A 24,817-nucleotide genomic window follows, 5' to 3' on the forward strand; every position below is an offset into this window, starting at 1 on the left:
ACTCCTGAAACTGACAAACAGCTTCCACTGAGGACTCATTGACCAGAACTAGTCACATGACCCCATCAAACTAAAAAGGGACCAGGGAGTGGAACTGTAATTATAAAATAGAGAGCCAGAAATTTTGTCAGATAATTCATACTAAAAATTTCAACCCTATAGGGATTTAGGAAGAAGGAATTTTGATCACTGAAAATTCCACCACCCGAATAACATTTGGGGGGCTGCCTACTAGCTATTTGTGAGTGTCTGAATGGAGAGATGATAGAAATACAGTTTTAAGATCCGCTTTTAACACTTAATGAATGTCTCACGGAGCAATGTCCCATTAGCAATGCATCCTTCTTTTTGATGGTTGCATAGTATTCCGAGGAATAAATGTGCATAATTGATTGAATCTGTTAGTGAACAATTAGGTTGTTTCCACTTTCTTCATTAAAATAAATAAGGCTTGGGATGCCTGGGTGGCTCAGTTGGTTGGACGACTGCCTTCAGCTCAGGTCATGATCCCGGAGTTCCGGGATCGAGTCCCGCATTGGGCTCCCAGCTCCATGAGGAGTCTGCTTCTCCCTCTGACCTTCTCGCTCATGCTCTCTCTCACTGTCTCTCTCTCAAATAAATAAATAAAATCTTTAAAAAAAATAATAAAAAAAATAAATAAAATAAATAAGGCTATAATTATCATCCGAGCACATATCTCTGGGTTTTTACATCACACGATGGCAGGATTTTCAGTTTTGGTAAAAGTTGCAAGATTGTCCCACAAAAGGGATGAACTAATTTAGACCAGCACCTAAAGTAAATGAAAGCATCTATTTCTTTACAATTTTGACAACCCTATAGGGTTTTAGGTTTTTTGCCACAAGAATAGGCTAACAGTAATCCTCTCCTTTTCATTTTTGGAGAAGTTGAACAACTTTTTATATGTTAGTTCTCCATACATATTTTTCTCCTGAATAGTCTATTCATGTACTTAGCTCATTTTCTGTTGGAAGTCATCTTTCCTATTGATTTTCGCATGATCTGTGTATATTAGAAAGTTAGAAAGCAAGCTGACATTCAGTACATACTGGTAGAGCATATTATCCAGCATCCATTTTTATTACACAGGCATCATGATGTACAGATTGCAAGATGTATTTAACATCTCGGTTGATTTTAGTATAACAACACTTTGTCATATGTTGCAAACATGATTTTTAATGTTTAAGGCGTCTTGTACATACGTTAAACTTTAAAACTTTAATAGTCAATCTTTGTGGCTTTTGCTTTTATACCATGCAGGAATTCCTTTCCCAGTCTAAAAATTACCAAAACACTCACCTGTGCTTTCTTACGGTACTTATGGTACTTTTGTGGTTTCGCTGACTATATTTTTAATATTTTATATGCCTGGGGTTTGTTTTATTGTAAGGAGTGAAGAAGAGATACTGCATTATTTTTCAACTGGGCCAATTGACTTTGGGGAAATTCTAGTGAATACTGAGGAACGTGAACAGAGGAGGAAAATATTTTATTTACTTAGTCATTCATTCTTTTATCCATTTACATTCATTAACAAAGAATGGAGTCCTTTAGTTCACGTGCTGTAAGAGGAGCTTTGGTGTCGAAATGGAGCCTAGGACTTTACTATACTCAACTTTTACTTCAGGGGTAATTTTTAAATACTTAAAATGTTTTCATTTTGGCTTCCATGACACATACATTTCTGATTTCTCTCTTCAATATCAACAATGTATTTTTTCAGTCTCTTCTTCCCTTTTTGTGTCGTTAAAATGGTGATTTTCTTCAAGGGCTTTTTATCTTGAACCTACCCTTTCCACCCCCTGCCAGCCTTTTTACACTTTCTGCTTGATATCACACGTGCCTGTAGGCTTGGATAAAATTTATTCTGAAGCCTATGGAGGAAGTAGGCCCAGAAAGTAGTTGACTATGTTGGTCTGGAGCTGAAGAGAGATCTGGGTTGAAGGTGTTTATTTCAAAGCCTTTTTTTTTTTTTTTTTAACATTTTATTTATTTATTTGGCAGAGAGCGACACTGAAAGAGGGAACACAAGCAGGGGGAGTGGGAGAGGGAGAAGTGGACTCTCAGCTGAGCAGCGAGCACGATGCAGGGCTCTGACCCAGCCAAAGGCAGACCTGAGCCAAAGGCAGATGCTTAACAACTAAACCACCCATATGCCCCTATCTCAAAACCTTATATACACTGTAAACTTCACTGTATGTATCACTGAGTTATTCAAATACTTTGCTTATTTTTCTGTTGTCATGTTTGTTTATGTCTATTGATTTGAGAATGCTCTTTGTATATTAGGACCAGGGTAATATTCAGTCAGTGTATATCGGTACAACATCCCCAAATAACCTTTTCATCTGTGTCCCCTATATCACTTGTCCAAGTCAGAAATATGGGTACCAAATTTCGACTGCCCTCTCTTTAAATCTTTTATCAAATCAGTCACAAATTTTCATTCATTCTGTTTTACCCCTTCACTTCTCGTCAAGGCTCTTTACTATATAGACCCATCATAGCCTTCCAGTTCACTCTACCAGGGTCTCCCCAAGCATAATGTTGCAGTCTTCTAAGGATTTATTTGCCTTAGCTTTGCCTGTCCCTTCCTGCTCCACGTAGTCTATATATGACATCAAGAGTGTGCTTTTTAATGTAAAATTATCACCAACCCTCCATTTCTTCCATGAATCCCTATTTTCAGATGAGAACCGTTCCAATATTATAATGTCAGACATGTAAAGAAATTTTCTTATGCAGCCATCAAAAGAAATGAAATCTTGCCATTTGCAATGACATGGATGGAATTAGAGGGTATTATGCTTAGCGAAATAAGTCAATCGGAAAAAGACAACTATCATATGATCTCCCTGATATGAGGAAGTAGAGATGCAACATGGGGGGTTTGGGGGGTAGGAAAAGAATAAATGAAACAAGATGGGATCAGGAGGAAGACAAACCATAAAAGACTCTTAATCTCACAAAACAAACTGAGGGTGGCCGGGGGGGAAGGGGGGTCGGGAGAGGGTGGTGGGGTTATGGACATTGGGGAGGGTATGTGCTATGGTGAGTGCTGTGAAGTGTGTAAACCTGGCGATTCACAGACCTGTACCCCTGGGGCTAATAATACATTATATGTTTATAAGAAAAATTTAAAAATTAAAAAAAAAAAAGAAATCTTCTATTCCTTGCTTACTTTTGGAAGAAAAAAATACTCTAAATCCAGTTCCACATATTGAGCTTACAATATCTTTGAAGCATACAGAAACAGATGCTGAGCAGGCATCTGAATATAAGAAGCTATAGCTCACGGTCAATGAACTGAGGATATTGATTTGGAAATGTTCAGTATGTGGCCATGAATGACACACAAGTCTGGTGATATCGTATGGAAATACATTTTACAGCACGGTGTAGAGAGGGGCCTAATCCTGAGAGCCAATGAAATGCAACACTTCATGTTTGGATAGAGAAGAAGCCAACAAAAGAGACAAGGCAGGATTGACCAAAAGGGTGGAAAGAGAGAACATGTGGAATTATTAAACAAACAAACAAACAATAGGAGCACCTGGGTGGCTCAGTCGTTAAGCATCTGTCTTCAGCTCAGGTCATGATCCCAGGGTCCTGGGAATGAGCCCCACATTGGGCTCCCTGCTCTGGAGAAAGCCTGCTTCTCCCTCTCCCATTCCTTCTGCTTGTGTTTCCTCTCTTGCTGTGTCTCTCTCTGTCAAATATATAAATAAAATCTTAAAAAAAAAAAAAAATGAAAGAGAAAATTCGAGAATGTTCTCTATCTCATTATCCCTGAAAGTCCAATAAGAATGCAAAACAATGTACATTTAGTGAATGTAGAAACTTGGAGGTCACTGGTGGCCTTAGCAAGAGCAATTCCAGTGAGTCAATGGAGTGGAAGCCCATTTGAAATGTCATGATAGGGAATGAGCATTTGCCAAAGAATTCAAGAGACACAGCTATGAAAAAAGAAAGGGAAGAGGTTTTGTTTGTTTATTGATTTAAGTTGCTAGAATTTTCAGCATGTTTGAATATTTCAGTTCTTGCCTTCTCAGTTACTTTTTTTTTTTTTAAAGATTTTATTTATTTATTTGACAGAGAGAGATCACAAGTAGGCAGAGAGGCAGGCAGAGAGAGAGGAGGAAGCAGGCTCCCTGCTGAGCAGAGAGCCCGATGCGGGGCTCGATCCCAGGATCCTGAGATCATGACCCGAGCTGAAGGCAGAGGCTTAACCCACTGAGCCACCCAGGTGCCCCTCAGTTACTTTTTAAGTATAAAAACAAGGATGCCCAGTTCAGCAAGTAGGTTAAGATGTGGAAGAGCTTAGACTAGTCTCTACTGTATAGCAGTCAGTACAAGTAAAATGTGAGTCTCCCTTCCCTTCCCTTCCTCTTTTCCCTCCTCCTGCTCTGCTGGACCCGCCACCCTTTGTAACAGGACAACCCACTGTATGTCATCACAATAGAAATGCGGTTTCTGTCTTTCTCCATAACCTGCCCTCTCTCGAGCCTCTCTTTCATGTCTGTTTCCTGGGCGCACACTAATACGTATGTATAATCTTATCTAGTTAAGTTGAATTGCTTTTTTTAGCTCTCAAATTTGGAGACTAAATCTGTTGCCCTCTTTACAAAATAGATTTAACTCTTCCTGGACCCTTTCCAGACGGGCAGTGGTAAACAAGGCAGCAGGTTCTCTGTACGATGGGAAGGCAAAAACGAAAACAGATGAACAGCAGTGGAATTACCCTAGCCAAACAGCACTACGTTTCTGCACGGAGAACTTCTGTTTGGAGCAGATGATGACAGGTTTAGTCACAGTTTTATCCCTCATCAATATTTCAGAGAGAACACAAGAGGTGATGGGAATTACTGTCTAAAATTTAAAAGCACTATCTTTACCCACTGATCTAGGGAAATTATCCATACAAGACTTTAGACTTTACAGTTGTGTTATTATATTGAGCATGATTTTTTTTTTCGTACAGCGTGTATTATTTTTCTTCTTTCATAGTGGCTTTGTGTCTGTCAGCTAAAAGGGAGCTTGTATGGAGTGTATAGTAATCAAAGAGATGAAAGATGAACGAGTATAGAGCTATTTTTTTTTTTAAAGCACTATTAACTCAATGGCATCTACCTGGAATGTAGATGCACTTTGGTGATTTCATTTTGATAATGCTGTACGCTGGTGTCTGATAATTGCCTTCTGTAATTGGAACAAATTTATGATTATGCTAATTCATTCTCAGCCACCCAATATACGGAAGCTAATCCATATCTGTCCATGCATTTCCTTTGTAGATCATTACATGATTAGCCTTTCACTGTGGCTGATGGAAACATTTTTATTCTGAGCAGACTAGATTTCTCAAGCGGTGTGTATATATGTACGTGTAAGTGATATGTGTTTGTGGATCTTTAACTAATTGTATGTAACTCAGATGTCAGCTTCCAAAACCAGTTTATGATAGGAATGTTTAGAGTCTTTAATGCTTAAATCCTTTAAAATTGCCATTTTCTCAGAGCTTGAGCATTTGAGTATATGTTACATGGTAGCAAGGAACAGGAAAAGGGAACTGTTAATAGCCACCATCTTTATACCTGATTTACATAGTAGAAATTATGGGAGAAAATGTGAACAGAGAAACAGTTTTGAGTCTCTCTGAAAGTCAGCTCTTTACAGTCTTGTTAATTCTTCCCATCCTAAAATAGTCTCTTAAAATGAAATGGCACGTGACGCTATGATCATGATCACTCCTTGGGATATCAAGCTTTGGAAGCATCTTCTAGGTGTTGCTTCATCAAAGTTCAAACCCAGAATCTTCTTTTTCCCTAGCAGATGGGAATAAGCAAAGATGTGTCGCACTGTGGAAAACACAGCTAAAAATGGTAGCAGGTGCATCCCCTGACAAGTCCTCTGCCCATCGCTTCTCTCTCCCCCTTCTCCTATTGACGTTTCATCAGTTCCATCTTATCTTTTGCCCTGATCATCATTCCTGTAAATGTTTTACATTAACATTTACATTTACATTTACGTAACGTAAATGTAAATAAAACATTTACCTTACGTAAACAGGGCTCATTCTTCACTAGTGACAGTGTTGCTGTGCTTTCGGTAAACAGTGGATCCGGGTGTTCCCTTTCTCAGATACCCTTTCCCCTGTCAAAATGAATAAGAAAATAACAGACTGCACCTGACTTTCATAACTGAAAAGGGGAAGTTAAAGGACAGCACTGATCTGACAAGACACAGTGTCAGAACATCAAGTTGCATCATCGGAATTCTGGCTTCTGCATGTCTGTCATTTCCTTCAGCACCAGCGAGTGCAATTCAATCTGTGATCATTAGGTTTCTATCATTTGCCTGGTTCTGCTGCTCTGACTTCACAATTAAGCTGGATTTCTGCTTCCTTTTGTGATGCATAATCAGATAAGTAGAGCTAAAGTGAAGAAACTGCAGTGTAGGTAGCTTTAAAATCAATCTATACAGTCTGGCAAGAAAAAGAAGACAAAAGGGGAAACCTGATAGTATGGTTATAAATAACTTGAAAGAAATATTATCAAGGAGAGAGGAGAGGACAGGTGACATCTCATCTGAAAGCAGCAAAACAAGTAATGGCCTGAACTAACCTTAGAAAACAGTATGCTCAGGGGCGCCTGGGTGGCTCAGTCGGTTGAATGCTGCCTCTTGGCTTTGGCTCAGGTCATGATCTCAGGGTTGTCTCAGGGTTGTGGGACTGAGCCCCACAATGGACTCTCCGCTCAGCAGGGAGTCTGCCTCCCCCCCTTTCTACCCTCCCCCCACTCATATGTGAGTGTATGCCATCTCTCTCTAATAAATCTTTTAAAAAAAGAAAAAGGACAGTATGCTCGATCATGAGTAGAGGAATGTCACGCTATGCAATAGGTAAGTCACAGTTCAGACTTATTCGAGAAGGACACGTCAAATTGTGAGAAATGTTAAAGAACAGCACTTTATGCGGTCAGTAAAAGACATAAGAAAGTGTTTTATGGTAGAAAAAGTATTTGGAGGCTACTGCTTCTAGCACTGCCATTTTCCAAGTATGCTCTCTATTGGGCAAGTCATAGAATCTGTGAAATGGAAAGAAAATCTTTTCTTTGCGTACCTTGGAGTTCTGAGAATCAAAGGAGATAACGTCTTGTGTCACAGTGTATTGACTTGGGAGTATAAAGACCATCACCAGCATCTCTGTGGCTTCCTGCCTTTTGCTCATCGTCACAGGATGGCTGTCATGTCTTTAGAATCACATTTGTGCCCAAACAGGTAAAAGGCCAGAAATACCTGTTCCTTTTCTCAGGAAAGCAAATGTTTTTCGACATATCCCCCAATGTCTTAGATACACTTGGCCTTCTTAAATATTTTAGGACTGCAGGCTTTATGGCCCCAGCCTGATTTCACGGACTGTGTGCACCACTCATTTCTGCTCACTGGCCAAAAAGCAAATGAAACACCAGATAACTTTGAGAGGGCTACCATGACTTTTCATGAGTTATACATGGACAAATATTGAGTAATTTTTTATGTCAAAACAACTCTGGCCACATCCTGAACAATTCTGACACGTTAGTGTAATATAACCAGAAGGTGCACATTCGAATGAGAGCTGTCCTTTAAATCAGGCCTCTAGGAGACCATACACTTGTCCCAACAGTGTGGCTTTTATCAAGAAAATTTTTACAGCTCTTCCTTAGGAATGATCATGAAATCCTGAAATATGTCTACAAACTTATCTTTGACGGTGCCAGTCCTCTCTATTTCAGTGTAATTTTACAAATAGCATATGGTCATTCTGCCCAAATCTGCCAAATGGTAGAGATGGCTGAGCACAGTTGTTGCCAGCAAGTCTCTCAGTTTCCGATTCTGGCCCTGCCATTGACTATGTATCTAACTCTGGGCAAGGTATCCTTGGGTGCTGACTCGGTTTAGTTAGCCCCTGATCAGGTAGAATGAATTCCTCTGCTTTCTCTCTGTTTTCTCACAGAAGTCATCACATTTGTTATTTTGTAAGGTGGGCACTTCACAGAAAGTTTGAGATGTTTCATAGGGAATGACCACATTGGGAACTGCTATGCCCTTCTGATATTTGCCTGGCTCTTCCTCTCTTACTCCCTAATGTAGTCTTTCTCTCCACTGTGTCCTACGGGCTGGCCTTCCCAAGCCATCCCTAGTTGTAGTAGGAAGAAAAAAAAAATGATTACTCTTATATAATTTATACTTGGAGCAAATACATAAAATTCAACGTAAGACCATTATGAAGTGGCTCCCAGAATATATTTAAGAACAACTTCGCTAGGGGCTCCTGAGTGGTTCAGTGGGTGAAAGCCTCTGCCTTTGGCTCAGGTCGTGATCCCAGGGTCCTCGGATCGAGCCCCGCATCGGGCTCTCTGCTGAGCAGGGAGCCTGCTTCCCCTCTCTCTTTCTGCCTGCTTCTCTGCCTACTTGTGATTTCCGTCTGTCAAATAAATAAACAAAATCTTAAAAAAAAAAAAAAAGAAGAACAACTTCACTAACAATGTCTGTGTTCTGTATCATATCTGCACTCAACTCCAGGATCTAAAGCAAGGATATCATTCTCCTTTGACCCTCACAGCGCAGCTTGAAGTTTTATTGTATGTCTGTATGTATAGCACACCAGTCTCTAAATTTGTAATCACATCAATTTGAGATAGAAAATGTACTTTAAAAATAAATAAATAAAGATTAAATTCTTAAAAAAAAAAAAGAAAATGTATTCAAGAGGTGCCATTGAACATCCTTGGAAGTAGGTTCTGTGAAAGAGATAAGAATATTTAAAACATTGTTCATATTCTTAAGAAACATGCCACTGAGTCATTTTCAGAAAAAAGATGATCACAGGCAATGAGTAAATGGAGAACCTTCATAAGTCATAAATCTGAGTTTACATCTATAATACATATGAACAACTCAATTTCGTAACCAGTCTAGCAAATCCTGACAGAAGATTGGAATTGGTGGAGAGGTACATGATATCAACAAATGGTCCTCACTGGCATTTTCTCTGGGATATTAAGGAAAAATTTCAGGGTGATGCCATCTAGAATTCAAAGGAGAAGTGGTTTGGGATCCTGCATAGGAAGAGAGCTGGCCTATGAAAATCGCTTTTTCTTTCTAGTCTTGTTTGTTTTGTTTTGTTTTGTTTACATTTCTGAAAGTTTAGTAACACTGCCTTTTCATTCTTTTATGAAATATTAAGAACAAGAGCAGGGACATTAGAATTCTAACATAATGTTTGATGGAAATAAACATTTAAGTATAAGGTATATGTGTGTACATTCATAGATGTCTCAGACAAAAGGTCGCTAGAGGTGAAATGTTAGGTCTCGCGTGAACATTTTCACCTATAACCCAGGTCTCAGATAAGGGAAGCCCCCACAAAGCATTAGTCCATTGCTCTTCCAAAGGAGGTTCCCTCCCCATCCAATTGCACCTTGCCGCCTGTTGTTGAGAAAACCTATAGGCTCATCAATTACTTATATTCGGTCCTCAGCTAACCAGAATGACGGATCAGGAACCTGCTGTCTGGCACGAAATCTAATTGTCTTTGATGGTCTGCTTTTCCAGATATGTTTATCAACTGGAAAAATCTACAAATTGCAGACCATCTGTACATAACACTATGCTAATAGATGCGGGCATCCTGCAAATCCATAAGCTCATTACCTCTAAGTAACTAGTTTCTTCACACACACGCCTAACTGGGATTATCCATCTAAACCGCATAAGGAGAAACATGTGAAGCATTGTTTCTCCGAGGAGTGAATGCCTCTAACAACCTTCTGGACCGGTAAGCCTCTCTGTCAAAGGGATGACCTGTGAGCACGAGGTCATTTGGCTTTAGTGTTACAAATGTCCATTAGCCTCAAGACAGTCAATGTATTGATCCCATAATGCTAATTTGGAAAATTTGTGTTGCTTCTGTTAAGGGCTTAATGAAGGCATTTTCGGTGTTGGCAACCTCTTGTAAAATAATTTTCCAACTTAATATTCATGCCTTTATGATACTTGTCAGACATTTCCAGGAGAAAGCCTGGAGAGTGGCATATGATACATATGAACCATACCATTTTTGGATGATGGGGAGGCAGAGCTAATGGAAAGGAATTAACTTCAGTGAAGGACGCCAAGCCCCTCTATGTGGGAACATTCACGAGTGGCCAGGAGGCTGATGGGTTGTATCGGTGGAGAAGAGGGAGTGGGTCTAGTTCCTGGATGTATTTTCTTTGGCCCTTGCAATAGATTTTTGAGCCATCGTGTTAGAATCAAGAAATATTACATGAGACTAGGTGTCCCTGGTTTTCTCATGAGAGTTGGAAGCTCTGGTTACACTGGTAGCCACCGTCTGAACCTGACTGGTGGCTGCACGAGTCATATCATCTACATTTTGTCATAAATGGTGGCCGCGTTCCCATACACCCTGACATGGAGACTCCATACTCCAGAAATTGAAAGACCGCCGTGATACTTTAAAAGCAAGAGATTTTTAAGCAAAATGAGCTCGTTATCTCTTTCATTATACTTGTGGGTTTCTTTCTTTCTTTCTTTTTTTTTAAATAGTCATGTTTCTACCTCAAGTGGGAAAAACAAACAAACAAAAAAAAAACATTTTTTAAGACAAATGAGAGTGAGCTCATTCCTTTGGGGAAATGAGCAGCCCCTTGTCTTTAATATGCAAGCGATGTTCATGGATGTCTTGTACCCAGGGCCACTTCTGGGTATTTATGATACCTCCCTGGCCCCCAGGAACATTTGAGTTTGCAACTGCTGGTTTAGGGTGTTTTTTTTTAATCTTATTTATTAAACTACTCAACATTAAGAGCACTTAGCTCATCAAAAATGTTTTAAAATTTCTCTAAGTGACAAAAGCGTAAATCCAAGAGCAATTTATCATTTTTATAAGCCCAGAAAATACCAAACTGATTTCCTCATAAAGATCCTGCCATCAGTTTAATGGATAAACTATTAGTTTACAGATGAAAAACAGTCCCACAGTCAGGAGTGTCCTAATGCACCGCTTGTTTATAGACATAATTGGATTGAGGGACCTCAGTCAGGACACCGTAAACACTTGAGTGTACCACAACGTGTATATAACTATGATATCAAATTCATCCTGTAACAGTGTTTTTTCAGACTATGAACTGGGGAGACCCAGCAGCAGACCATTGCATTTGTCCATGGTCCATATGGGTGGGTAGGGGGTAGATAGCATGGTGGGGGCAACTTGTATGGTGATACAGGTTGTGTACTGAACATCTCTGCAGGGCATGATTGACATAGGGAAGGATAGGAATGATCTCTCCTGGAGTTCTGCTAGCAGTGGCTCTGGGAATGGCCATGTTAATGCAGTGTAGGGTCCCTCACATCTGTGGTTCCCGTACCCTCACTTCTTCAGCAGTTACAAGAAATTTCCTAATCTCTTTTTTCATCTTGGGCTTTCAGATAAGCATTAGACTGAGGGAAACATTCTATGGTTAAATATAAATTTGAAAACCACTGCGCCACATGGTAATTAAGAGAGATTTTTTAAGCTAAAGTGATTTTGTCAGATTACTAAATAGCTTTCCGTTGAATGTGCCACAATTAACCACCAGGAAGAAAAGGTTTCTCTTAAAACCTCTCTGAACATATTGCATTTTTCTTCCATTTCTTAAGTATATATATGTTCCTGATTTTTTTTATTTTATGAATTTATGATAGCAATAAACATAATTTTGCATTTTGACTCTTTCATGTATTAGGAGCATTTTCTATGTTTTCACTAGTTGAAATCATGACTTTTCATGTCTATATAACATTAAATCCTATTGTTGCATCATGATTTATTTAAACAAAGCTCTGTTTAGCATGTGGCTTTGGCATATGTTTTCTTTCTCCCTCCCTCCCTTTCTCTACCAAAAATAATTTACTGTGTTTAGATCCTTGTTGTATCCCTAATACTTCCCTTTAGTAAATTCCTAGGATCACCATTATAAGAGCAAAAGACGTTACTATCTTTAAGACTATGAGGTGGAGGGGCGCCTGGGTGGCTCAGTGGGTTAAGCCGCTGCCTTCGGCTCAGGTCATGATCCCAGGTCCTGGGTTCAAGCCCCGCATCGGGCTTTCTGCTCAGCAGGGAGCCTGCTTCCTCCTCTCTCTCTGCCTGCCTCTCTGCCTACTTGTGATTTCTCTCTGACAAATAAATAAAATCTTTAAAAAAAAAAAAAAGACTATGAGGTGGAGATAAATATTAGAAGATTAAAGCAGATAGGACAGAGTAGTGGAGCAGGAAGGGAGGCTGCTTAGGAAAAATGTCTATTAGGCAAGACCTCTCTGAGGAGGTTAAAAGTTGTCAAAGATTTGAATGAAAGTGAGATTGAGCCAGGAGGATGCTTATGGGAAAGGCCTTCCAGGCAAAGGAATCAGCAAGTGTTAAGGCCCTGAAGTGGGAACTTGCTTTGAACTTTCTAGGACTGGAAGGAGTCCGGAAGGACTGGAAGGAGTCCGGAAGGACTGGAGCAGAGGGAGCACAGATTACCTGGGTTGGGGGAGGGCGGTCATCATTAGTGCCTATGCCTCCTCCAGGCTGGGACACGACAGGGTGACCCCTTCAGGAACTCAGGCTGGTAGTCACCCTTTCCTCTTTACTTCGTGGCCCTGAACCACATTCCTTTTTCTCCTCTTCCTGATATGTAAAAGCAGTTCTCAGATCGCTTATTTTAGCTATTTTGTGTCACTTTATTTTCCAAAATTGACCTCTTGGAGGGTAGTTTTTGGATGGTGATATTTTGGTACTCTGAACTCTTGTTAATGGGGGAGTACTTGGGGTAAATTTCATCACAGAGACCAACAAATCCTTACAAAACCAAACTGTTGTACAACAGATGCCACTTGTTTATTGGAAATTAGAATTCCTTGGATTTAAACAGGAATGAGGTATCTTATTCCAAAACCAACTTTGAATCACCTGCGCTAATGGTGGGCAGGGTGTGAGGGAAAGTCCCCCAACGCATTTGCTACTATGTGGTGTCTCTTTGGGGTAGTCACTGCTATAGCTTTTCTGTGTTAAACTATGGTTTTGATGTGTCTGTTAAATATCTGCGTATAATATACACTGATACCTAGAGGTAAATGGTTGTTGTCAAATGAGATGCATCTAGTGCTACCAAGATGGCACTAGAGAGTGGAGATGTTGTTTAGATGTGGAAGCAGGACACAGTGAGAAGGTAGGCAGTTCAGGGGTGAAATTGGCCCTTTTGATAAAATAGGGGCACTAAGGGTGGTGAATTCTATCTGGGGGGAGGGTGACGATCCAGGGAGCAGAAGGTTCCATCTCTGTCTTCTCCAGATATCCAAGGAAAGTGACATTTGGGTTAACAGTTGGATTAGAGCAGAACTGGAAAGAGGGAAATAGGTTCTCCAGGAGCAAACTAGAGAAAGTAAATCAGAGATGGGACTAGTCTGTGTTCAGAAAAGTCCTCTCTTCCAGAAGAGAAGCTGGGCCTTAAGTGTGCTGGGCATCTAACCCAGCCTAAATTGGATAATTGAAGGAGTTTTTACTAACTGATCACTAGAGAAATGTATCTCCAAGACTAGAGAACACTGAGATTTGGATTTTAATCCCTATGATTGCCCAAATCTGTATTATATTGGCCTTTATACATTATCACACCTTTTAAAAAAAATTTTTTAATGTTTATTTTAGGAAGAGAGAGGGACAGAGAGAATGCAGGCAGGGGGAGAGGTGGTAGGGGAAGAAGGGGAAAGCAGACTACCTCTCTGAGCGCAGAGCCTGGGGCAAGGCTCAGTTCCAGCACTCTGAGATCATCACCTGAGCTGAGACCAGACCAAGGGTTGGATGCTTAACCAACTCAGCCACCCAGGCGCCCCATTCCACCTTTCTTAAAATGTGTTTAAATGCAGACATTGACCTGAAACCTTGTGTGACAACATAAATATCCTCTCAGCACAAAGTTCTGCAATATGTGTTGATTTTCTGAGCTCCATATTGGACTTGCCATGGAAACATAGTCGTCATCATCAGTTTTGCAATAAAATGAAATATAATGAAATGACCTAATTGTAGTCTCCTCTTTTCCCTCTTTGATTGCCTTTTTAAAAAATGGGGTCAAAGTCAGTACATATCATGTACTAAATGAAGTAGTCATTTCCTGAATATGCCAGATTGCCTAAATAAAAGGAATGAGATATGGAAAAAATCACTGCTGTTGCTCTATATGTTAGGAATGTGTATCTCCCCCACACCAGAACTGCTCACCTAGCAATTCCACGAAAGAGTTCTTTTTCTTTTTAATGACCAGGAAGCGTTCTTTTCTTCATATAGGTGGAGTGGCTGAAAAATGAAGAGCCCATCGACTCCGAGCAAGACGAGAACATTGACACCAGGGCTGACCACAACCTCATCATCCGGCAGGCACGGCTCTCGGACTCAGGCAATTACACCTGCATGGCAGCCAACATCGTGGCCAAGAGGAGGAGCCTGTCAGCCACAGTGGTGGTTTATGGTAAGACCAGCCCAAAGGCCAGGAATGGATAGGGAGGACGGAAAGCAGAGAAGGAGAGGGATGTGTATTTCATTACAACTTCGATTGTTTAGAGCTGAAAGGACTTCAGGGGTCATCCACTACTGTGCTCTCTCCAGCCTCTCCCACTTGGTGGGGAAGATGTGTTTGCTCTTCCCTCCAGTACTGGACTTCTGTGAGAGAGTGACATTTCCGATCCCTCTTTTAAAAAATTATTTTAAAAGTCGTTCATTTTCTCCCATCGTGTTTATATTTGAAAAGAAGCGAAGTGGGCAGCTTCTGCCTCCGACCCTTCCCAAATCCGGCATCCACCCCCATCCTCCCCAGACATGCTGTGGGCGCTTCCTCTACTGGCATAGGAAATCCACCAGAAACAAACATTACCATTTGCTGAATATCTCAGGTATCTGATAGAAGAACTTCCCAGCTATTTAAGTAAAGGTATTCCCTTTCACCACAGAAGAGCCCTGGGATTTATTTCTGAAGCACTTAAAGTAATAGAAATTCAAATGCTGGTATTTTCCTCCTATACTCTGGCTTTTCAAGTGCTTTGGAGATAATGCTGATGACTTCTTCCCGTTTTTCATAATTTCCCACAGAGGAAACTCTCTGGGTCCCTCTCCTATCAGATGAGTAGACAGAGGGATAGAGACAAGCTGAGCCCCACTGTTGCCTCATGATGGAGCAGACAGTCGGGTCCGCAGGGTCTCTTGGTCCCTTTATGCCGAACTCACAACACCCGGCGCAGTGGCTTGCACATAGTAGGCAATCAGTAAAAACCTCTCTCCTTTCTTTCTCCCCTCCCCACTTTTCTCTCTCAGTGAATGGAGGCTGGTCTTCCTGGACAGAGTGGTCAGCCTGCAATGTTCGCTGTGGTAGAGGATGGCAGAAACGTTCCCGGACCTGCACCAACCCAGCTCCTCTCAATGGTGGGGCCTTTTGTGAGGGAATGTCAGTGCAGAAAATAACCTGCACTTCTCTTTGTCCTGGTGAGATATGTGTAGATTCCCTTTTTCCCTTCTGACCCACCAACACTAGTAAGCTGGTGGGAAGCACTGAGTAGAACCTTCCTTCCCAAAGTTATCCTCTCCCACCATCTCACAATGCAGCCTTTGTCCAAAATGCTGGGATAGCAAGCACCTGGGTGAGATTCCTCCATTTGGGGTCATACATATGTTTAATATTCATTCACATGATCCTGGACACTCACCATCAACAAGCCAAAGTCTTTGAAGTATTTCCATATCACCCATGTCTAGTCAGGCTAAGCCCTCCCTTCTCTCCTTGGGTTCTCCCATCGGGTGGCACTTATATGATAACGGAGATGGCGTTGTCCATGAGCACAAAGCAGGTAGCAGAAATTTGCCCCATTTTCATCACTTACCAATCAACTAACCTTCTCGGCGTTGTATTTATTTCCAGTGCAGTTGGCGGAGATCATACAATATCACAGCAGTTTCTATTTTACATGTGGTCTGTGTTTGCCTTCCTTTCTGTAGAAGCTTCATTGACCAAATACGGCTCTTATAAGCTCTTTTGTTCATCTCTTACTGGCTCTAACCCAATTTCTACAATGAGGAATAGATGAGATGGAAGATGACTTTCTTTCTGGAAAGCGTATCCTCCCACTGAGAAATAAATTGATCCTGGGTCTCACATGCGTTATAAAACATTAACTCCAAGGACACTGGACTCGAGCCTCAGGTCTTTAAAATTTCAGATCTAGTTCCGCTCAGAGCTAAGCTGAGGCTCTTGCCAGCAGCTGATTCTTGGAGTTTCATTTTAAACTCGTATCCAGTAAACATTTATTGAGTGCTTACTATGTGCCAGGTACTGTGCAAGATACTTTTATACATGTAATGTCGTTTAACTCTGTGTTGTGAGTTTTATTAGCCCCCATTTGACAGAAACAGTAAAGTAAGGCTAAGGGATTGCCCAGGAGCCAATATGTGAACATAACTGAGACAAGTAGTCGGACATTTTGCTTCAAGTTCAGTATTTTTTAGGTTACCCTCTTCTCGACTCATTGCTCTAGATTAAAAATTGCACAATCTATCTTAACCCACATAAGCGTGGTTGGACTATTCCTAGGAGGTAATGGGACAATTGCCTCCAACAGCTGCCATAATCTCTAGGGTCAATTTTTAGTGGAATTAAAATCAGTTTGTTCATTTCTACATAGAGCAGCAATCTGTGACCCACGAAATTCTATTTATGTAAGTCCTGGTATCTTGGGGTTTGACTGACCTGTTTTACTTTAATACTGTCAGTATATATAGGTTTAACTTCTTATTGTTTAGGGCTTTTAGGGCTTAAAGATAGTTCGTTCTACTCTCTGTTCTGAACTGTCAACCCACAAGGAACTGGTGATCACCCCCATATACTTTATCTGTCCATCTAAGAGGTACTTGGGCATGCAAGACTGGGAAAGAATGGGTAATGACATTATTAGCCACCCCAGGGGCACTGATCTTGCGAATGCTTGCCTAAATTCAGTAACTGGTCTACTCCTGAAATAGGCAGAGAATTACACCACCGCTTTTGTTAGTCTCTGTCTTTAGGAAAGAAACTATGGAGAGAAGATAAACAGAATTTTTTTTTTTTTTTTTTTTTTTTTTTGTGGTAGTGATTTCTTTAAAATCCAGCTATAAGAACAACAGCAGTCCTGGGGTGAGTCTCCTGAGAGCTGCCCGCGTCATTCTAATGGTGGTTCCTTTTGTTTCCCTTGAAGTGGATGGGAGCTGGGAAGTGTGGAGCGAATGGTCGGTCTGCAGCCCAGAGTGCGAGCATTTGCGGATTCGGGAGTGCACGGCCCCACCCCCAAGGAACGGGGGCAAGTTCTGTGAAGGGCTAAGCCAGGAATCTGAAAACTGTACAGATGGTCTCTGCATTCTAGGTAACACCTTCTGTTTCACATTTTCAGTGTTTGTCCACAACATGGAAAGAAATGTCGTGACCATTCATTTGCTCAAACACATGAGCAGAACGTGAAATCATTCTCTGAGAGCAAAAAGAAAATGAGTGAGAAGAGTAGAAAAAGTGATCCAATACATTTTTAGTAGTGACAGGGTCATTCTAAATATTGTCTCACTGTTACTTCCTTAAAGGTGCGTACTTACTAATCTAACCAATAATGGTTTAAGAGAACTGATTTCAGAAAGTGGATAACATTGCTTTTTAGCTCAGCAGTTCTTTTCTTTCACTAGCCACCATTTTAAAGTTTGGTGACATTCTGTTACTGATCACCATATGCTTTTATTGAGGCCAAGAATTTCGCAGCACTGTAAAGCATTTATTTTTTATATAATATATTTTGTATTTTATAAATTTTGTATTATATATATTTACTATATATTTTTTACTGTTTTATATATGTATATATATACTATATTTATATTTTAATAATCTCCAGAGACCATGGTTCTGTGGCAAAGGACATGTATTGTGACCGTTACCTTACAAATGGAGGGAAGGAATGACCCTTGAGGAGATGGGTGGTTTTGTACCAAAATAAAATGTCCAGTTCAAAACTCCCAAGCCTCTGCTCTATTCCTAAGGTTATAATATCACCATCTCCAGGTGACAATCTGACCGGGTAAGAAAGTATGGGAGGAGCAAAGCATCACATACAGGTTTTACTTTGGTGCTATCCCTTATACGAGCTTTGTGACCTGGTCATGTCACCCAACCGCTTAATTCCTCTCTGTAAGTATCAAAAACTCTGTTATTGGCAAGACTAAATGATAAAAGAATATATGTGAGTAAATCATGGCACAGAGTAAGTGCTCAGTAAATACGAATCCCTTCTTCACTTGCCGACTCAGATGAGCTAAGGTGTGTTGACTTTGCTTTTAGGTCCTTAAGAAACAGGAGATTCGGGACACATTTATTCTCTAGAACTAAGTAGCCTTCCTGGAAGATAGCCAGCAAAAAATAATATAGCTCAATAGTTGGTCACCTTTTCAGGAATATGTGTTGCTATTTAGGAAAATGACAGTATGAAGGGAATGTCTGAGTTGGACTTACTTTTCTGCATTGGTATGATTGGATAGCCTTCTGAGCAAGGATATTCAAACATGCTGTTGTATTCTCACAATAAATCTATGTGCTTAAAACATTAGCGAAAATGATTACTACTTTGAAACGACCACTTATTGATGTCCATAGTGCCTTTATTTTCTCAACTCCAAGTACTAAAGGCCCCGCATGATTCAGTGCCAGGAACTGTATCAGAAGCGGTCTGTGAGGGCAGAGCCATGCTCTCTAGTTTTCCAACCACTGGCCTTCCTCTGAACGCCTTCTCTCTCCAAAAATGTAAGGAAATTTAACACAAACTCGGTAGCAAGAAGTTTAAGGAAATGTGTTTTTGACCATCCTTGACTACCACCACATTTTCTGAAATAGACCTTTGAGGTCTATTTTTTTAACACAGAGCCATATATTTTGATACAGTTAGGACTGTGAATCTCGGCTGTCTTCTAAAGAACCGCTGACAGTATAACTCTTTGGCTACTGGCTGAATTTTAGATGATCATAGTAATAACCCTCTCTATCAACCATTGATGAGATGTGCACCTGGGGGAAATCTGTGGCTAAAACTTGGTCTTTGAGGTACTGCTGGAAGCAGACAATCGTTAGCCCTTAAGGGAAGAAAGAATTGTCAGATATGTGAATATTATCTATTCACGCTTGCACTGTGGTACACAGGCATTTGTCATTTGAGTAAGAGTTCTCTTTAGAGCTGAAAGGAATTACCAGTCCATATATATATATATATATATATATATATATATGGAAATGGCTCATTTGATTATAAAAGCCAGCAAGTCCAAAATCTTTAGAGGCAAATGTCTCAGTTCAAAGACAGTTAGGCAGGAGAATTCTCTTACTTTGGGCATGGTTATGCCTTAAACTGAGCTTGGCTTTGGCTCACCCACATCACGGAGGGCAGTCTGCTTTTCTTAGTCTGCCAATTTAAATGTTGACCTCATCCCAAAACACTCGCACAGCATGATTTTCAACCAAATACTTGGGCAGCTGATGGCCTAGTCAAGTTGACCCATAAAATTAATCACCACAGATGCGTATGTACTTGTGAAGTTCCAGAGCTTTGTTCTGCCACTAGAGTGGGTCACGGCCATAGTTGAGGTGGTTGCTTGAAGCAGTCCATTTGTTTATGGAATGAACCTCTCTGTAGACATTGGCCATGTATGGTTTAGTCACACATGTATAGTTTTGTGCGTTTTTGGTTTCTGTTTTCCTATAGTGGAAATAAAATCACTAGGGAGACGAGGAACCTTGGAATATGTCCGGCATTGGAACTAAGATCACTGTGAAGTCCTGCCATGAGTTTAAAATGCTGTGAGCCTTTCCCCTCTGTACATTCCTCCATTGTCTACTGAAGCATGGTTTTCTAGCATCCTTAGCCTCCATCTTATGCTTATTGAGATGTCAGTCAGATATGATCAGAGACTCTTGATGGCTACAATGACTAAGTATTTTGAGGGAAAAAGAAGAAAGCCTCTGAAATCGTAGAGGTGAATAAGATCTATTTTTATATCAGTGGAAAAGGGTGTGTTTTTATACGAGCCCAACACCTGAACATAGACAGAGAGTGGCTACCAGTGTCAACGAACATGGATTCCATTTTACCATCTCTGCAGGAAGCAATGAACAGCAGTCTAGTTAAATGATGCCAACATCACCGCACGTGTCACTGGTAGTCTGCCATAGTGCTCTTGGTAAAACTAGCTGTTTCAGCGATGAGGGCCGGATTTGATTAAAATAGCATCGGGCAACAGCTTTCTGGAGCAGGAGCTTTGCAAAGGATCTAGGTCATGTTACAGTTGGGGAATCTCCTTCATTCTGATTTTTTTTTTCCTTTCATGCCAAACATGACCCTAAAGTAATTCCTCAGTTCCCAACTTCTCTTGGAGGCTTAACAATGGCGCTGCTGACTCTTGGATGACCTACAATTCTTAGATTTTATTTAGCTTTCAACAGAGTATCTGGACTTGTTGGTTGTCCCTGAAGGCTGCATTTCTCCTAGAGATGGAGCTGCCAGCTCTGAATGATCGCTTTAATATTTGGGTGTGATTGTTGCTTGGTCAGTTGTGACTGGTGCACAGAACCTTAGTGTTATGCTATCACAGACAACCACACCTAAATGCTTTCCACAAGAAAATAAATGCCCAAGACTGGTGAGAGTAAGATCAGGCAATCTTTGCCAATAACAGTCCGAGGATCCAAATTACAAGCTAAACTATATATCCACTGCTTTTATGCTAGCGCATTTTTCTTCCAGAAAGATAATTTTGTGGTATGATTATCAAACTTTTCTAAGCTTAAGCACCAGCCTCGGGTAGTTTTCTGACCAAGGCTCTTTCTACTTGGTGAACCTAGTGGCTTCTGTGCTGGGAGGGTTGCAGCCAGAAGTCAATAACAGGTGCATGCCTCATTGACGGGAACAGAGGGTGAAATTGGTGGGGTGTTAAGCTTGAACCTGAGGAAAAAGAGAAGCCTGTTCCCTCTCCCTCTCTTCTAGCATATAGAAAACGAAGGGCTGTGGCTTGAGAAGATTAAATCGGTCTGCTTCAGAGGAGATTAGTGCCTAGCTGTGTCATGAGACTGAAGCCAGAGGAATGCCACGGGGGTCTGAAAGAGAGAGGAAATCTTTAAGGCTGAGCTACCTGGTAGCTAATCCGTCCTTGTCAAAGATGTGAGATAGGTCAGTTCAACATTGACAGCTCAGAAAACCAAAGTATCAGTTGAATGCTGGTTTGGTTTCATTTCTGATGGGTATATTGATAGGAAAAGTTTGAATAGGCAGTTTGGAAACAAAATCAAGGGTAAAGACATCTGTACAGCAGCGGGTTCAAGTAAATATCCCCAAGCTACCTCTAATAATCTAACCACATTGTCTATTGAATGATCCGCTAAAATGACCTAAAGGAAGCTCCTGAAAAGGTGAGCCTGTAATCGCATCAAAGGAAAGGCTGAGTTGGTAAGCATTTTCTCTTGGACCATTCTGAGCTTTATTGTTATCCATTACAGTAATTACCTGGGTCCCTTCCCGGTCTTTCCTAGGGCACAGAAGAGGGAGAATTTTCATTCTGGGTTAGCTCAGTGAATCCAAAACAACTTTTTTTGCTAGTGGTTTACAGAATGCCTACTTTTTGTATATAGGATTACAAAGGGTGAGTTTCCCTTTACCAAAACAAAACCCATCCTTTTCTTTCCTTTAGGCAGAAGAGTCCAGAATACCTACTTGACTCATTCTTAAACTTTGTGTTGGATAAGTTCGTATTTGAGAGCCAGCTGCACTGCACAATTGCTTAATTACAGCATAAACTTTACATAGCAAAAGGAAAATGGCGCCAGTAGGATAACATGCTAGCACAGTGCATTCTTAAGTTGTCAAGAAGTTAAGTACTGCCTGCTAATTCTCCCAAGTAGTTTTAATGTTAAAAACCCATTTCCATCCCATTTATAGTACATAGTAGGTTTTCCTTCTTACACAAAGGTTTTTCCTTGAAATACCCAACAGCTGCCTTTCTGTATAACAATTGATTAATTCAGAGTTGCCTTCATGTATATTGCATAGCAGAAGTGGATATAATATTGCAGACCCACAGGAGTAATAAGAATGTAGATTTGGACACATATGGTATCATTAGCAGCTTAGCAACAATCTCTCCCCCATGCCCCAGTAAACACTTACCCATTATGGGACCCAATAAGAAAGCCTGTGAGTAACAAGCTTTAATGAGACAGAGTGGAGTGCCTCATGACTAAAGTTTCCAGTGTGCTTAATTAAAAAAGAAAATAAAGCAGAGATATCTCAATACTCATGTGTTTTAGTGAAAGCAGTTTTTTAATTCTATAAGGCTAAAACTGTCATTTTTGTGTCATGTCCTGAGTGGAATGGAGCATAAAGAAGATAAAGAATAAACCATATCCAACAAATTACCATAAAATCTCTCCCCTTTGTTATCCATCCATTATAGACTTCTCTACTTTTAGCCTTGTTAATAAAAAGATAAAGACATCTGATCATTTATCTAGCATAATCCTCCTTCCAAGTAAAGTTTGGCTTTCATCCATTGGTCTGTGATGGATGTGTATTTTGTAAGTCATTAAAAATCTATGACCCTTCTTATTAACTGGTTTTAAAACACTTAACGTGCCTTTTTCCATCTAGAACAGTTTTCTTCTGTCATCACTTTCTCTTTAGTTCCTTATAGACCTGCATGCTACACATACATAGTCATGACAGAGGAACCTAGGGAAGAATTTCTCTCCCAACTAATTGAAATCAAGGCAACTATTGTACCTGTCTCTTCCATCCACCTTTTCCTGTCCCATGCCCCACCCACATATTTCAATGTGTACTTTTATACTATGCGTACATTGTTTTGGTGGAATTGGACAGAAAGTGCTACACATACTTCAGAAACATCTCTGGAAGATTGTTTATCTCAGGCACATCTTGTTAACTTGGTTCATTTTATGAGCACAATTGAAATAAAACACCTCCACTGTAAATAGGAAGGACTATAAAATTAAATTTGGGCAGCTGGAAAGCAGGATACATTACCTCCAGATCATATTACTTAGATTGGAAAAAACAAAAACCCAAGAAAAGTAAACAGATAAGAGCAGATCCCCATGGCAGCGTGAACTCGAGACATCCCATTAGAAAACTTACAAACGTTTCTGAAGGAAGTGAAATTTCAGCCACAGAACCAGATAGTTGGTGGGAATGCACATCCATAACAAAGTAAATAGAAATATTTGTAGAAGCCATACCCAAGAAGCCCAGGGAAGTCATCAGCACTGACCTGGGACTGATTGTCGGAAGGTACAGAAGTTGAGCTCATGGAGGCCAACCCAGGATGGTGAATCTGGCATTCAGAGCAGAGGCTGAATAGCCTTCAAAGGTTCTCTGTGATTCTCAGTTGAAACTGGTTATTCTGCTTTTCAAAGATTAGAAATGGACCTGAAGCTTGGATTGAAAGAAGTGGATGAGCCAAGCCTAGTAGATCTGGACATTTATCCTGTAGGTGAAGAATAGGTTGAAGAGTCAGGGCTCTGGGGTCAGACTGCTTGAGTTTGAATTCTAATTACAGTCCTATGAGCAAGTAATTTCTCCAAGCCTAAATTTACTCCTCTGTAAAACAAAAGCTTGAATAGTATCAGGGCACCTGGGTGGCTCCGTCATTATGTGTCCAATTTCAGCCCAGGTCATGCTCTTGGGTTGGGAGATCGAGACTCACATTGGGCTCCACGCTAAGCGAGGAGAGTGCTTGTCCCTCCCTCCCTGCTCGCTCGCTCACTCTCAAATAAAATCTTTAAAAAATATATATTTTAGGGGCACCTGGGTGGCTCAGTGGGTTAAAGCCTCTACCTTCGACTCAGGTCATGATCCCAGAGTCCTGGGATCGAGCCCCGCATCGGGCTCTCTGGTCAGCGGGGAGCCTGCTTCCCTTCCTCTCTCTCTGCCTGCCTCTCTCCCTATTTGTAATCTCTGTCAAATAAATAAAATCTTTAAAAAAAAAAAATATATATATATATATATAATTTTTTTTAAAAGTTCTAATAGTGCCTGTTGAAAAGGGTTCTTTTTGAGGAGGAGATGAGCTAATCCGTGTAAGACATCCACAGAAAGTGCTCCATTTGTGAAATTAATTATCATGTGTGTGTCTTCTAGGGAAGGAATTCCTATGGCAGAAAAACTATGTTTTCCTTATTCTGCTAAATATTGACACTATGACACTTTAGATATTTTCTTAAAACATTTCCTAATATATCTGATGAATATAGTATATGTAATGAAATAAAACATACTTGTCATTAAAATCTATGAAATACAAATTGTGTTCTTTATACCATCCGGTTCTGATTGCTAGTTGTGGAAAAATAGAGTTTAGGAATCATGATTTTTTTTTTTTTAAGACTTATTTATTTGAGAGTGAGAGACACAGAGCTTGTGAGCAGGGGAGAGGCAGAGGGAGGAGAGGGAGAAACAATCTCAAGCAGACTCCCACTGAGCATGGAGCTTGTCCCAGGGCTCCATCCCAGGACCCTGAGATTATGACTTGAGCCAAAATCAAGAGGCAGACTCTCAACCCACTGAGCCACCCAGGGGCCTGAGAATCATGATGATTCTTAAATGCTGTGTCAAACCGGAGATTGAGTGTCCTTTCTCAGAACATTCTGAACAGCTGAACAGAGAGCTC

The 24,817-nt window shown here is 40.6% G+C and overlaps 1 protein-coding gene across 1 annotated transcript in view; it reads left to right on the forward strand.

The window, feature by feature from the left end:
* Positions 1 to 24,817, forward strand: part of LOC111144577 (unc-5 netrin receptor D) — a 543,708-nt gene that overhangs the window by 419,487 nt on the left and 99,404 nt on the right. The window contains exons 5-7 of the mRNA XM_022498941.1: positions 14,381 to 14,561; positions 15,401 to 15,568; positions 17,311 to 17,475. Of these exons, the coding sequence (XP_022354649.1) occupies positions 14,381 to 14,561; positions 15,401 to 15,568; positions 17,311 to 17,475 (514 nt within the window). The remainder of the gene's footprint in view (positions 1 to 14,380; positions 14,562 to 15,400; positions 15,569 to 17,310; positions 17,476 to 24,817) is intronic.

Source organism: Enhydra lutris, unplaced genomic scaffold (genome assembly GCF_002288905.1).
Source record: "Enhydra lutris kenyoni isolate GAN:26980312 unplaced genomic scaffold, ASM228890v2 scaffoldscaffold11, whole genome shotgun sequence".
Classification (NCBI taxonomy): Eukaryota; Metazoa; Chordata; class Mammalia; order Carnivora; family Mustelidae; genus Enhydra; species Enhydra lutris.